Below are 16,137 nucleotides of genomic sequence, written 5' to 3'. Positions count from 1 at the left end.
CAGGTAGAGGTGAACATCACCTTGCTGGTTGTTGTTCCTCTCCCTAGATTTGTTCCAATGTTGCCACTGTAAAACAGCAACAAACTAAATAATTAATAAAAATAGCTCATGAATCGGGAATGTACAATAACAATGCCTAATCAATGCTTATAAAGCTAATAATAGTAAAGTCTAATAGTAAAGGGTAGTTGGGGTTTTCTAGCATAAGGTGATAGGAGTTACTAACCGGTACTGAAGCCCATATTCTTTAGAAATACTGGCTACTTTTCTGTACCACCTGTGTCAATGTTCGCGCTGAAATTTCGAATCTTAAAATAAGTCGTTAACCTTGGTTGGCTATGAAATAAACAGTGAAAGGAGTCAATGTTTTAATCGTATGTAAACACTAACACTATCAGCTCGCTCTCCTCTCAAAGATAACCATCCTTTCTACTTTAAATGATCCCATCCCCGTTCCAACCGTCAAGTTTGTTTAGTTTTGTTTCGTGGCAGACCCAGCTATTAACAAGATATAAAAGGCTATCTGCTAGCTAGCTAGCTAGCTAACAACGCTAACATTACCAATCACAGATGATCCAAAACACTTAGCATCTGACAAAACATGGTGACTCTAAAATGCACGTAAATATAATTGATTGAGCTATTCAAAAATCAGCCTCACTGATAAGTGACATTTTAAAATCACACACTCACTAAGTTAATGTTAGCTAGACAGCTTGCTGAACATCAGTTTCATTACAAACATTAGTTTTGGTAATGCAACCTGTTGAATAAGATTCTAATGAGTGAAATAAAAAAAGAACTTCTTGATGTGTAGCACGTCCAAACTGCTTTCCAAATGACGTTTCTGAAAATGTCACCTCATTGTCACCTGGTTGTGTATGTAGATGATGGACTGTGACGTGAAACGGTACCGCTCAAAAAGGTCATTGTCTGGAAATGCTATAACATCTATGCGCGGTCTGATAACCATCTGCCGAAGAATATTTAATTCTCTGCGCAGTAATGCTGCACCTTCATCCACGGGATCGTTATCAAAAGGACATGCCATGTTAGTGGAAAAAGTCGCCACCTACTGTGCCTTATGGACTTCTAATATAGGCCTACTGACAGTGTTTTTAATTATTTTTTTTAATAACAGACGGCAGAACTATGCTACGCCAAAACTCTCCTGCTGACTGAATGAGGAAATCAAATACCGTGTGTGGCTGCAAGAGGGCGGAGACAGAGAGAAACCCGAGGTTAATTGAGAAAAACCTGGTCCCGACCAGGTTAGGTTCATAGAGTCTGTTACTACGGTAACTGACCGAGAGCTTAAGTTACCTCTCTCTGTGAAACAGGCTAGAGTTACCCCTCTTTCTCTGGTTTGAGTTACCTCCCTTTGTGAAACGGAAAACTCAGAGCTTCCCTCATTTCAGGGTTAACAGACTCAGAGTTTTCACTAAACCTGCTTTGTGAAACGGACCCCAGGACTGTGATGCTCTTAAAGCATTTTCTCAACACTGACTTCACACATCACTGTGACGATTTTATTAACACAGCCCTGGCCTGGGTAGTAATGCAGGACAAAGTCTAAGGTTAATTTCTAACAGAGGATCAAATGTTAGTCAGACCAAACCTGGCAGCAGAGAGTGCAGTTCACCCTTCGGTCAGTTGTAAGGTTTAATATTTTGCTTCTTTGTTCACCTTATGTAACCTCATACACATGGCACAGAAGTGTTTTGTGTGTATTACTGTTCGATCTCTACTCATTTATTTTTAAGGGTCCAGAGAAGAATCACAATGTTCAGAGCACATTTGATTGTGACAACATTACGGCCACTCGTGGTAATGAAGATAATGCCATTGATCAGCATACACAGGAAGCTGACATGTGTGCATCGCGCTGTGGGTAAGAATATTGTTTGTTCTTTATTGTTGTCAAATGGATTGATTGTGATGGTCTGACTGTGATGTATGTGAACGTCTAAAAACTGAAGACATGTTGTTAACAGTGCAAAATAGTCTTTGTGTTGCTTTATATCTAGACTGTAGTGCTTGTTTTTCAATGTATTCCTGATTTAGTTGATTTGTCACATTAGTTGACTATAATGTTGTTTCAATACAGTTGATCATTCTCTTTTTATTTGGACACTCTGCAATATTAGGTTTGATCCACTGCTTGTAAATGGTTTCAGAATTACCTTTAGAATCAGTGTGTCAAAACTGTAAGTATCCAATCACAATTTTTACCACTAACAAAAGGTGTTCCACAAGGATCAGTTATGGGTCCTGTCATATTTGCCTATATTAATAATATTGTCTCTTTAATAACTGTATTATTGTACTAATCTGTATTGTTTTGCTGACTGTAAAACTTCCTGTGGAGAACCTGCAACTTTATTTTAATGCTGTTCAGAAGGCACTTAACAGCCTTTAAATAGCACTGCAAATAAGGGAAACCCATTTTCGAGTCTATATATATAGGTTTGAATGCACGAATAGATTAGTGAAAAAAGTTCATGCTGGTTTTTTTCTGTAGGTTTTTTTGTAAGTGAGCAGCTCATAACCTGTCAGAAATATCTGAAGATGAACATTGACTGACAGTGTCGTTAAGTTGCTAAACCAGTTGCACCCGTTTTAAGTTAGACTCTCCCCTTACTCATGCACTTCTGCACAAGACTCACTACTCGCTAAACAGCTACCTTGTAAAGGAGAATGACTGTTGGTCAGACAAATGCGCAGTTGGTTATACATTTATGGGTAAATGATTTGATCTCAAGCTCGTCATGTCTGTGTGTCAGACTGTCCTTGAGACAGTGAATCCAACTGCTTCCAATGGGTGTGCGGAAGTGTCTGCTAAATGAATTAATTTTTTTAGCTTGTCATCAAGTGCAAAATGAGTAAAAAAGAACCCTCTGCAAAGGTATTAAACATATATAATTAATTTAATCAATTTATTTTATCATCCCTCTGATACATAACAGAAGCCTGGTACATAAAACCTGTTCATCTGTGCTGCAGAGTTTCTTATTAATACTCACACAGTATACACAAGTGTATTTTTTCACCTTGTAGGTGGAGTTCGGTGGAAGAGCAGCGATAGACCAGCCCCCCTGCTGACAGCCGTGCCTGCTCGAGCCCTCATAGACGAACAGATCAGCATTAATGGACGTTTCCTGCCCCCACACTGTCCTGTCACCGTGTGTGCACGAATGCACAGTGAGGATGGCGACCTGTGGGAGTCATTCGCACATTATAATACAAATGCAGATGGCGCAGTCAGCTGTGAGTCTCACTGGGTTTACATTTGATATATTAACTTGCTGCAAATGCTGAAAGGAAATATAGTAGTGCGATCATATTCTGCTCTGAACAGTGACCAGGGATCACTCAGTCGGAGGTTCATATTTGGGCTGTGAGCCAATGGGACTGTTCTGGGGTCTGCAGCCAGCTCCTGGAGCAAGAGAAGGATTAAGGCAGGTGACGAAAACAAGCTTATTGAGAGCGAAAGGACAATTATACAACTTGTACAAAGGCAAAACGTGCAGTGTGCATGTCCAAACTTAAATGTGCTTTTTTGTTGTTGTTTTACAGGCTGAGAAAGAAAGACACAGAGACTCCATACGTGGTGCTCATTTCCTTACTGGAGGGCCACGTTTCACCCAGCGAGGGTCAGAGCACTGAGCTGGCTGCAGTAACCGCTGAGCGCTGGTACAGGGCTCCAGGCGTGCGGAGAGTAGAGATCCGGCAGAATGGAATCATAGGGACGCTGTTTTTACCGCCCGGTGAGCACAACCTGTAAAGCTTTCACTGCTGATATTTAAAGACTGATGTGGAAAATCCTCTGAACCGCACCCACTGTACTGATGTCATGCAGGCCCAGGCCCGTTTCCAGCCATGTTGGACCTGTGGGGAATGGGTGGAGGACTGGTGGAGTACCGCGCCGCCCTGTTTGCATCCAGGGGCTATGCTGGCCTGTCCCTCGCCTACATGGGGCACAAAGAACTGCCTGGTCCACAAAACCAAGTGAATGTTGGCAACTCTTATTTCAAGGTGAGATAAGGTGTAGTATTTGTTTTATCCTTACTGTGTGTCATGTGGACATCGTTCATTCATTCAGTTATTTGGATAGTCCCTCAAAATCATGTATTTTTTATGTATTGACAGGCAGCATTCCAGCTACTTCAGGATCATCCTCAGGTCTGTGCCAACAGAGTTGGAGTCATCGGCCTTTCCTTTGGAGCCTATCTGAGTCTTCGGATTGCAACAATGGTTGCCAAAGTATGTCAGAAAGGACTCTCTGTCACTCATGTCTAAATCTACACCTGCTTCTTTAGACTAAATATATATCTATATATATTTATTCATATACTGCATAGCTGGTAATAGAACTTGATCATGACATGTATTCAGTTTAAGAAGTTCACACTGACTTTTAATTGTGAATGTTTTCCTCTCCAGCCGTCCTGTTTGATTTGCGTTAACGGCCCAGTAGGAAGCAACATCAAGTTCTCACCTTCAAACAGCTCGGCTGACGACATAGTGGGGTAAGTGGTTATTAAAGGCTGCTTACTTTTTAAGTATTATTTTACTGATATAGAATAGCAATTCATAGCAAATGTAATCAACGAAACAATTGATATCTAGTGAGACATCACTTCAGGTATTAAACCCAGATGTAAAAAAGCAGAAAATGTTTGTCTGTTAAAAATAAAAGGTTTTAATTTTTTACTTTAAGCTCTCCAAGTGAAGAGAGGCACTGGACGTATGACGATCAAGGCCACGTCAGTTTCAAAGTCATCTCCTTGCCTGAAAACGTGTCCCCTGAGCTCATAGTGAAGGTGATGCAACAGACTTAACACAAATGCTTAAAAAATGTCAAATTAATAGGTGTGTCATTATGTTGTATGTAAGAGAACGCAGCTTCAGAATGACCTCTTGTGTCCTGCAGCTAGAAGACATTGCATGTCCGTTGATGTACGTAGAGGGTGAAGATGACCTGAGCTCTTCATCCACAGTGAACGCAGACCTGGTACAGCTGTTTTTGCAGTATTATAAATGATTGATGTTGGAAAACATTTATTAAGTAGTCCTTGACTATAATGTTTAAAGTAGTAGACTATATATAGTTTATATAGTAACATTTGATCAGCCATGATCTTGGCTTTATCTGTAAATGTAGAGGGTTGTAATCTTTGAGATGCTCGTGTGCACTTGTTTATGGGCTCACTGTGCGATAATTGGTAAGTTATAACGCTGTTTTATTCCTCATCAGATTGAGAAGACCCTGATTGCTGCAGGTAAATCCCACCTGTTCACCCGTCTGTCATACCCCGGCGCTGGTCACCTGATTGAACCACCTTATGCACCAAATGCAAGAATGTCTCTATGGGCGCTCAAACCTAAAAAATGTGAGCTCCCGTCTTTACATTGTTAATGTGGGACTGTGTGTTGTGACATTAAATATGTGCTATTATTGAAACAGTAAGACTCTTGTTTTCTCCTGCAGTGTTTGTTGTGTGGGGGGGTCACCACGCGCCCCATGCTGCTGCACAAGAGGATTCCTGGAAAAAGATGCTGCATTTTATGGAAAGTCATCTAAGATCATAAAAACATCAGAAATCTGACTGTGAAATGAGTTTTACAGGAAGAACTGAGAAGAGATAAAAAGAAATGTGTAGGTTTTTACATGCAAAAGACCTCGAAGAATTACTGTGGAGCACAAGCTCACAAGTCTCGTTTTATCTCCACAAGGGGGCGCTGTTTGGTCACTGTCAGAAAGCAATTGATTCCAGCCAGGGAGCTTTGTTACACTGTCGCCTCTCTCCAAGAGAGTTTGAAGCTCTGCAGTTGGGTGTTATCGTGCATGTTTGGTCTCATGTCTTTAATATCTTCTTGTAGTGAATGTTTGTTATAACACTGTACAACGCACACTGGCACCTTTACTGGGAACATCTTTACAACACACTCACTAATACACGGTTCTTCATGTGGTTTAATCACTTATTATTATTTTTTTGTGCAACAAACGTTTATACTGCTTAACAAAGATATGAACAAAGATTTACTTTTTGAGTTGCTTTCTTGGTTTTTGTAATTGTCATATTTTTTATGTTTATACGTGCTGACTGGTCATTTGGGATGAAGTTCGTGGCACGCTGAGGTCACCATGGCGATGAGGGTGATGAACTCTTTGAAGTCGATCTCCAGGTCTTTGTTCTGGTCGAGGTCCGCAAAGAGCTCGTCCAGAGTTTCTTTCTCTTGGATTTTCTGATCAATGGGGAAATTAAAGGAAAGTGAAACAGTTTCTGACAATGGACAATAAATTCAATTTACAAATAATTTAGCCCTTTTTGTCCTTTTTTTAATTTGCCGTGTGTCTATTTCTGTGTTTTGCACAATGTAAGATAAACAGAACCGGGGTAAAATCCCTGTGTGCACACACCTACCAGTTAAACTAATTCTATACATTTAACAAGACTTAATGGTCTTCCTACACCATGAAGTTCAACACAACTTTGTTGGACAGAATGAAACTTTTTTGGCCCATCGTCAAAGAAAACAATGTTATTACATGACATCATATTACATGTGATATTAGCTTCAAGCTCAGTCTGAGGCTGCAACAACTTTGGTCACATGCATGTGTGACGAGTGGAAAGAGATTAGCGCTGTAAGAGTAACTAACACGGACACCACTAAAGTACTGCTAGGTGTTGGTCAGCATATCCAAGTATCACATGCGTTTTTATTACCTCATGCATACTGTGCAATTATGTCTGTGCAATTACTTCTCATGTGCACTTGTTATTTATTCTCCAATACTGTATGTAACTTAACTTATCACCAACCACATCACCATGATACACACCGTGTGTTTTTGATTTAGTCACAAAACTTAACCATCCAAAATAAGCGAATGGTGTACATAGTGTTTATATTTACTAGTAATATTATCATCGCATTTTATTGTCTTTTTGTCTTTCCTTTTTTTTATCCATCACTTGTTTTACCCTGTCCTTTACTATGAGCTGTTGTAACAAGTGAATTTCCCCCAATAGGGGATCAATAAAGTGAATCAGAATCAGGGTTTATGCCAAGTAGGTTTGCACATACAAGGAATTTGTGTTGGTGATTTTGGTGCAGAACAATTAACACAGAACTAGAATTAAATAATAAGATAAAAAATAGAATAAGATAAAGAAAAAAGGCAATAAGAATAAAAATATAAAAAGCAATACGTGTTATACAAAATATGTACAACAGGTGTAAATAACAACTGTACATATGTGCAGGATATTGAGCATCTTATCTTATCTTATCACACTTCTGCTGTGGTACACTGAGGTTTCAAAGAGACATGAACGTGTAAAATACCTCCTAAGAGCTCATTGCCTTTAAGCTAGTTATCAGAAGCGTTGTACTGTAAAGTGCTAACATAAACATGCCAGTGTTTTCACGTTTAGTTCCATAACTTACCATTATGAAGTGACTCATCTCGTTGTTGATGAGCTCCTTCAGCTCCGCTTTCTTCAGGTTGCACTTGTGACCCGAGTATTTGTGGAAAATCTTGATTATAGTGATCATGCTGCTCTCCAGGTCTGACGTGCTGTCCCTTGAGGCCTGCAAGGAACAATGTTAACCAGTTTCCAATTTACACTCAGTAGTTTCCCTCCCACATGAGGATACATTAGAGACGTTGTAACCTGACACATGCACTTACATTATGTTATTATTATTATCTAGGAATATATTTTAAAGACTTAAAAATAAATGTCTAACACTTCACTTTTTTACCTCCATCTGAAGAAGCTGCACTGCCTTGTAAGGATCCTTCGTGCGACTGACGGCTCACCCAGCTGTTTGTCAACTGCCACGCCCTGTTCACTGTGGACACTAAACTGTATTGATGAACCACACGAAGGCTTCTCACGTGCTACGTAATGGACGACTAATGGACGTCAGTGGTCAGGGCCTTGACCAAAATCCATTTGCTCTTGAAATGTGTCATTTAAATGTGATCAAGTTTCCTCATTTTGCCTTGTGTGTGTGTGTGTGTGTGTGTGTGTGTGTGTGTGTGTGTGTGTTTGTGCATAATACAAAAGTAAAGTTAACAGACCACAAGAGGCAGGAAGATGCACTAATTACTGAAGTCATTTCCTTTTTGATAGAGCCTATGGTTAGGGCTGGCTCAGGCTTGGACCAGCCCATAGTTATGCTGCTAAAGACTTAGACTGCCGGGGGGCGTGACACACCGAGCTCATGTGGCCTCCTTCTTCTCTCCATCTGTATACATTCATGTTAGCTGTATACATGTATGTCCCATCAATGCATGGCACTAACTTTAAATCTTTCCTAGAGTTTTATATCTCCCTTTTCTCGCAGGTTCCTGCTGCTATGGACCTCCTTGACTCCAACTTTTTACTATTATTATTGGCATTGTAATCTAGTCTGTATTGTCTGTTGTTGTTCTGTTTGTTTGTCATTATCCTGCCTCTCCCTCTATCCCACCTTCTCGGCCCATCCTGTCGAGGCATTTGGCTGTTCACCATTAATCCGGTTGTGGTTGAAGCTTCTCCTTACCACTGTTGCAAAACATTGCAAAATGTTTGCTCATGGTGGCTTCATGTTGGGTCTCTGTAAATAATCCTCCATAAGTGTATGCTCTCAAACACGACCACAATATAAGCCTTTAGATATCTGCCCAAACACACACACTATACATGTAACAGTGTGCTCAGACTGCTGGACAGGAGAGGATGTAATCTTTGGATGAGATTACGGGGGTTTTATGACTAAATATAATCATTACATTTGTAATAGTGTGGTGAGTATGTGTTTCCTGACAATAAGTCCCCACCCTTCCTGGAAACGTATAGAAAATGAGCATGGAGAAGTCTTTCAAATGTGTTATACAGGAATATAGTATCAATCAATACTGTTTGGAAATTAGAAGATGAGAAACATTTTTAGAGTGTAATGCCTTTCTGATAGAAAATTGTCCAAATGACGTGAAAAAAGTTAATTTGGTTTCACATAACATCAAGGGAATGTGTCAGTTTGGTAGCAATGGCTTATTCAGTCACAGCATCATTTAATTTTGATACATGAGTTAAAGGCTTGGGGCGCTCACAGCCTTTCGCAGGTTAACTTTACTGTTTTGATGCACGTAGGAACTGATTTGGGTAATGCGTCTTTAGAACTGACATTTATATGCGATAAACCAATTACAAAAAACTGTACGTACACCTTCAGACCATTCTGGAACAACAGCCGAAGATGTTTGCCACCTAGATATACATTTTATATTAGTTTCATTTGGTGGAAATAACTTTTCCCATTGACGAATAGTAATGTAATTTTCAGAGGGACAGCATCTTGCATCAGTGGTTTATCAGTATCAACTATTTTAAAGATGTTTTCCAGAAATGTGCCAAAGCCATTTATTAAAAGCTGTTATGTAGGCTACTGTTTCATTCAGTCACTGGTCAAAAAATATTTTTTAATTATTTCCTCAATTTGGCTTCACTGTAAGCATGTCGAAGAGTATCTGTTTAAACAAAAAAAATGTTTAGTTAAAGTCAATAAACGTTTGTAATAATCCAAAACAGATATTATCTCCCTTACTTGAAATCACCCAACAGTTTCCAAACTGGGAAACTTAAATTTCAGATTTGCCATTGAACGCACCGCGGCTACATTTCCTGTTGTCTTCACCTTGTCGCTTGGGGGAGCCGTGTTCTCTCTGCTCACGCGCCTGTCCGAACCTTTAGGTTGGCGGCCTTGATGAGAGAGGAGCGGCCGCCCTTCCTGCGATAGGAAACTGACGTAAAGAAACCAGAGCAGACGGACCTCAGGGTTAATTAAGCGCGTTTGTACGTCTGTTTTACTGAAACTACACGCCCTTTTACAGTACTGTAGCACGAAATTATCTGTTTTTGTTGCTTTAAGGCGGACAGGAAAAAAAAGACAGCTACCGAAAGCGTCAGACCTGAGGAAAATAAGCAGTGTGTGACGTTAACCTGGGTTTTGGTAAGGTTTCAGTCATTTCACAGTGCTGTTTTTGTACCTTGAAGTCTACACTGCTTTGCTACATCATAAATGCTAAGCTAAACCCTTGTAAACCTGTACACTGGCATGTTAAGACCTGTGCCTGTAATAGCTTTAGCTTTGTTGTGGGAAGTTACAAGTCAAAACAACTAAAGTTAAATGTGTTTCATGTTTTTCCATCACCAGAGAATATGTTGATAATGTAATATTCCTGTTTTATTACTAAGAGCACTCAACAGTGTGTAGGTGGCACTCAGTAATCACTTTCTACACTCCCGACTGTGCTGTTTGGTGTTTTTTCACACATTATTTTACTCTAAGATAACATGCAGTTCTCTTATTAAATACGTTTTGCATATTTTCTTAAAAAGCGTATAAAAACTGGAATTACAAAAATGTGTTTTGTCTATCAGGCATTTAATTTCAGAGATATAGCACTGGATCACATGCAAGACCCAAAGCCACATCCCTCCCTCACACACTTGTCTTTTTTCAGAAATGCCCTGTTTTCATTTTAAGGCTATAATTAGCTCAGTATGTGCTAATGTGAGCCGCCTCGCCTTTTTTTTCACTCTCACACACACACACAGTTTCCATCTCTATGTTGACTAAAACCTCTCTACTTCTTGTCCTCTGCTCAGGCATGGCTGATCTGCTGAGGCTGCTGCTCCGGGTGGCTGAGAAAGCGGCTAACGTGGCTCGCGTCTGCAGGCAGGAGGCTCCCCTCTTTCAGCTCCTCGTTCAAGAGAAGACCGGAGATGATAAGAACAAGAAGTTCGTCCAGGACTTCAAGACGCTGGCCGACGTTGTGATCCAGGAGATGATCCGTCATGATGTTGGTGCTCAGGTAGGAGAAGTGGGAGTGAGATGTGGATTATATGAATAAACTAAAGCTGGACTTTTGGATTGTAATGATATACGTTTTTTGTTTAGTTCCCTGAGATGGCTGGCTTCATCCATGGAGAGGAATCCAACAAGTTTGAGAATGGCCTTGGTAAATACTTGATATCAAATGTTGTGGAATACACACTTGCACTACAATGCAGCAGTTAGCAGATAAAGCAGTTTATCAAGTTGTTTTCAGCCTGACTGATAAGGCAGTCAGGAGCGTGATACAATAACATTTTTTGAAGTGGAAAAATTCATTGAATTACTGATATGGCTGCTGATACAGTGAATCTTTGAGCTGGAATGTAACATGGATTTGGTACCCATTTTGCACTAATATCAGTAAGCAACGGTTCTTACAAGGCGGCTTTCTTAAACAAATGTCTTTACTGAAGAGTATCAAACATGATTAAGCATCTTGGAAAATACAAACGTCAATACAGATATATCTGCGATCTGTGCCAATATCAGATCTTAATATTGGTCAAATTTATTGGTCAGGCTCTATCAGGAATCACAGGTACAGTGCACCTCAGTTGGGTTTTATCAGTTTATTTATTTAATCAGCAGAGCCGTCTGAGTTATGAACTAAAAACTTGATAAATACTAAAAGGCTCTGATGTAAGTTGTTGACCACATTAAAAAAAAAAGACCACATAAGATTAGGAAGTACCTCGTATTAACAAAACATCTTCCACTACTATTTATGCTAGAACTAAAACTACACTTGACCCGGTGACGTGCACCTGAAACTCATTTATACTGAATCATCTGTCAGGTCAAATAATCAGACTATAGAGCAAACACAAATGTTCGTCTCTGTCCAAACATTTAAAAGCGCTGCTCATTGCACTGTGTAAATATTTAAAGTCATTAGTTGTGAAATATTCAAATGAGGCCTCGCTGTCTGTGTCTCCAGGAGAGAGCGTGACGGTCACAGTGTGTGGCACAGAGCAGGAGACCGCCACGCTGCTCGCCTCCGTTCTGGACGGTGACCACACGGCTGCGTCTCTCCTGGCTCGAGCCATCCACCAAGACCCGGCAACCATCGACGCCAACACCGACGGTCTGACGGTGCCCCTCAGCCCCTCTGAGCTCGGCGTCTGGATCGACCCCATAGGTGAGAGACGGTGATCCTGAAGCTTCTTTCCAGCACGCTGTCATGCGTTGAGCCTCTGTGACGACCGTTTGTCTCACGTTTTTCCTTCAGATGCCACCAGTCAGTACATAGAGGGCCGAGAGGAGGTGCTGGAGGAGGGACACCTGTCGCCCTCAGGTTTGCACTGTGCTCTGGTCCTCATCGGGGTTTATCTGCGGAGCACAGGCGAGCCCGTCATGGGCGTCATCAACCAGCCGTTCAACCACAAAGACCCAGCAGGAGGAGGGTGAGTTAAAAAAAAACATCCTTATTTTGTCATTTCCACCAACACCGAAGCATTTTCTCTTCTGACAGGTTTAAGTATTCAAAAAGCAGCCACTACATTTTTAAACAGTCTTGTTTTCTTAAAATGTGTTTATGGCATTGCGATGTCATGTCTCGTTCAAAAATGTCAGGTTTGAAATGTAGACCGCAGACCTGCAGATTTTTAGACGATCCACCGGTATGTTCTCGTCGTATTTCGGATTATTATTATTATTATTACGTACCGCTCTGAGCGGTAGTATTTCACTCCATCGTCTCTTGCTGGACTGTTCCTTTCAGAGGGAGGGGCGCAATGCACGCTGGGTGTTGTAGGAATGAAGAATGGGCGAAACCACGAGCTGTCTGTACAACTTCACCAATTTCAAGTATTATTGCTTCTGTCGATTACAGAGAACACCAGCTTTGACTGACGAATTGCTCCTTTAAATATACCTTTAGTGCAAAAACATCTGCCTTTAATAAGCTTCTATTGTTCAGATTTGGTGACATTTTAAAAAATGTGTAAATAAATTCATTTATATGGCCATGCTCAGATGATAATAATATCAATTATATTAATTAGAATAACAACAATTTAATTTGTATAGCACCTTTTTAAAGCAGAGTGCTTTTCATAAAACAAATACAACAACTATAAAAAAATATGAGGCGGACAGGACAACTAAAATCACAGTTAGACATAAAAACAGGTGTTTGCTCAAATATTAGATACGATCAGGATAAAGGAAATAAAAGATGATTTACATAAAAGTGTGTTTTTATATTTAAAAGATGGAACTGACTGTGTCAGCTTAATGTCCTCTGGCAGGCGCCCTTACAGAGAAGGCACAGTCACCTGTTGTCCTGAGCCTGGACTGTGGCTGATGTGATGTTTTACTTCTCTAAATTATTTTTAATTTGTGATTCTAATATTTTGTACTTCTCATTTATCTCCATGAAGTGTGCAAAATATCACACACACAGCACAACACCACTACAAACCAAGACATATGCTACATACTATACATCATGCTACATATAACTGAATTAAAACACTGTTAAAAAATGTAAGCGTATAATAATCATAAAATAATTTATTTCAGGTTTGTGCCTCGCTGGTAGTGTTAAGGAAAATGTTTCTAGGTCCTCTGTGTATACTTATCAGTGTATCTGTCCTCTCTTCCTCTCTGCCTCAGCGTGAGTGCAGTTTTTCCAGTTTGAGTCTGACCAGATACTTTACATGTGCCATAAATCACAAAACTGTGGGGAGTGTTTAGATGAGCATGTGACTTACAACCTGATGAAGTCCTGAACCTCTGGGACAAACTTTGTCACCAAGGACTGAAGTGCCAGTTTTTAAGCTCAAAGCAGCTGACGCAATATTTTGGTTTAAAATATTCTCAACCCACCTATTACTGTGTTTATTCACAGCTGGAGGGGGAAGCATTTCTGGGGTGTCTCCTGCGGTGGCGTCAACTTGTGCTCAGAGTCCCGGCCAGCAGCTGGATCAGGAGCGGGTCTGTCTGTGGTGCTGAGCTCCAGTGAGAAGCAGGTGGTGAAAGAAGCTCTGACCTCGCTCTGCGGCCCTGACAAGCTGATGTACGCCTCCGGAGCCGGATTCAAGATCCTGTGCGTCATCCAGGGCCTGGCCGATGTTTACGTCCTCTCAGAGGGGAGCACCTTTAAGTGGGACTCCTGCGCTCCTCACGCCCTGCTCCGAGCCCTCGGAGGAGGAGTGGTGGACCTGAAAAAGAGTCTCCAGTCCGGCTCGGGAGCAAAGGATCAGCAGACAGAACTGACCTACCACCAACCGTACGCTGAGTGTAAAGGAGCAGACCGCTGGGCCAACCACGGCGGCCTGGTGGCTTATCGAGACTCTTCTCAGCTCTGCAGCATCACGGCAGCTCTGAAAGGAAAGCTGTAGTCAGAGAGCGGAGCATGTGATCGTGTTTGCAATATAAGTAAAGAGGGAAGGATGGCGGTACAAGATGAAATATTTTAATTATAAATAATTATGTGTAATTTTTAACCTGATATATTGAGAGAAGTTATATCACAAGATGAGCATCCAGTCTGAGCTAAATATTATTTTCAAATACTGTCTGATCTAAGCCTTAATCAGTGGAGGGCGTAAGCTACGGTGGGGGTGCATGAAGAGAGGGGAAAACATGACTGAAGCTAGGTGTCCACCAAAAATGCTTTCTAGTATCAGGAACTGCTTTTCAGGGGGTTAAAAGGTCCATTCGGCCCATTGACGTCTGTCTTTCCATTAAGGCCTTAACACCTCTACAAACTTGACAAATTAGTACACTGGTGTGTAAAAGGGTCTTATTAATGTAGTTAGTACTCGGCCAATCAGAAATTAGTGCTTTAAGTCCCACCCAAAAGTCTCTGTACTTTTAGAAAGTCCTACCCTCCTGGCAGGGACCTTTCAGGAGTAAGATAAAGTTCCTGGGATTTATTTAGACCCTGGGTACCCCCTTAAGTCCCTTGGACCTGAGGAAAGTTAATGTGGTAGAAACGCAGCTTTAAAAGAATCTGATTCATTAATACAAAGCAGAATGACATGTAAGTACAAGAAATGTTTGGAAATGGAAGAACAGACAAAACGGTTTTGCCTTGATCCAAAATCTAGACAAGTATGTCTTTCTCTTGAGATTATGTGTGTAAAAAAAGAGCACAGTGTCTTTTAAAGTGATAACTCACGAAGAGCTCAGTTTTGTTGGCGATAAACTGTGATTGCGGGAGCACACTTCTAGTAGATAAGCAGATTACTGTTTACTCCGCTTTCCGTGATGGAAAACGCGTCACTAACTGGGCACCACTTTATTTAAATGAAAATCTTCGCGATTGTTACTTTAACAAAACATAGAAGACAGAATGATGCAGCTTATGTCTCAAATGTTAGGAGTGTGAGGTCAAAGGTCAGATAGATAAAAGTTTGGTTACCACTTGTCTTACATCTTACCAGATGAGTGCGACATGCCACATGGAAGTATGTGATGGACATCACAAAGTCTAACCTTCACAAATGTCTCGGAGCCGTTTTACCACTGAGGCCTCGAGCTGTGTGGATCCAATATGTGAGCTTTTACTTCGCACCTATTTCAAACCGAGCATTATCTGGGAATTCTGTTTAGCTCAGACTCATCACTGATGAAACCATATAAAGCTTTATTACATTTTGTCTATATGATGCATTAGAGAAGGTTTTAGTCAAAAAAAAGCACAGTGCTCACTGCTGGACAGCTGAGAGGAGCGAACGTGACGCCACAGGACGGCTTCGGATTTGAAGGATTTCTTGGATAAAAAGTCGTCTCAGTAGCTATTATGAAGAGAAGGTGATATTGTAATTAGTCCAGCTTATGTAACCTGTCAGAGGCTTTAATAAATGAAGTGAGTGAAACAGACTAAAATCATGCAGAGTGCAGGAATCTGAACCTCTCTGAAACAGCTCCTTTTAAGGGCCTGCCCTCTTTCCACAGCTATAGCACCATCAGTTAATGAGGTCAGAGCAGGGAGAAGCCATATGAGGTAAAACAGTGACACATGGAGCCGTTTCAGTGTGGCTTTGCACTAAAATGAAATATTAAGCCCATGTGAAGACTGGGTCCTAGGCAGAAGAACTGGCTCCTCTAAAGGACAGACAGATTGTTATCAAGGTGTTTGCACTGATGACCTGTGTGACCTTTCTGTCACTGTATGTGTTTAAATATATGCATTGTTAAGAAATCTTTCGTTTTGTACAACGAGCACAAAGCAGAACAACCGTGTGCATATAGGAAATCATCTTTATTTTGAAAACCAGAGAAAGC

At 40.8% G+C, this 16,137-nt stretch overlaps 3 protein-coding genes across 3 annotated transcripts; 2 read left to right on the top strand and 1 right to left on the bottom strand.

Annotated features, from left to right (window-relative positions):
• Window positions 1-1,782: 1,782 nt before the first annotated feature.
• Window positions 1,783-5,592, top strand: LOC138606226 (bile acid-CoA:amino acid N-acyltransferase-like). The gene is made up of 11 exons (XM_069678689.1): window positions 1,783-1,891; window positions 3,058-3,267; window positions 3,359-3,458; window positions 3,577-3,767; window positions 3,860-4,035; window positions 4,150-4,284; window positions 4,444-4,529; window positions 4,721-4,823; window positions 4,934-5,014; window positions 5,258-5,393; window positions 5,492-5,592. The coding sequence occupies exons 1-11, from the start codon at window positions 1,783-1,785 to the stop codon at window positions 5,590-5,592; spliced, it is 1,428 nt and encodes a 475-aa protein (XP_069534790.1).
• A 400-nt stretch (window positions 5,593-5,992) lies between these two features.
• Window positions 5,993-8,193, bottom strand: LOC138606220 (protein S100-B-like). The gene is made up of 3 exons (XM_069678684.1): window positions 8,131-8,193; window positions 7,462-7,605; window positions 5,993-6,252 (listed from the first exon to the last, which is right to left on the bottom strand). The coding sequence occupies exons 1-3, from the start codon at window positions 8,191-8,193 to the stop codon at window positions 6,115-6,117; spliced, it is 345 nt and encodes a 114-aa protein (XP_069534785.1). The 3' UTR covers window positions 5,993-6,114.
• A 1,626-nt stretch (window positions 8,194-9,819) lies between these two features.
• inpp1 (inositol polyphosphate-1-phosphatase) lies at window positions 9,820-16,103 on the top strand. Its single transcript, XM_069677993.1, has 6 exons — window positions 9,820-10,014; window positions 10,674-10,879; window positions 10,966-11,026; window positions 11,840-12,040; window positions 12,131-12,305; window positions 13,754-16,103. The coding sequence occupies exons 2-6, from the start codon at window positions 10,676-10,678 to the stop codon at window positions 14,244-14,246; spliced, it is 1,134 nt and encodes a 377-aa protein (XP_069534094.1). The 5' UTR covers window positions 9,820-10,014; window positions 10,674-10,675; the 3' UTR covers window positions 14,247-16,103.
• Window positions 16,104-16,137: the final 34 nt, after the last annotated feature.

This window comes from Semicossyphus pulcher, unplaced genomic scaffold, assembly GCF_022749685.1.
Source record: "Semicossyphus pulcher isolate SPU_LCO1_2020_fin unplaced genomic scaffold, fSemPul1.0.p SCAF_3, whole genome shotgun sequence".
NCBI lineage: Eukaryota > Metazoa > Chordata > Actinopteri > Labriformes > Labridae > Semicossyphus > Semicossyphus pulcher.
This window is presented reverse-complemented; position numbering and strand designations above follow the sequence as displayed.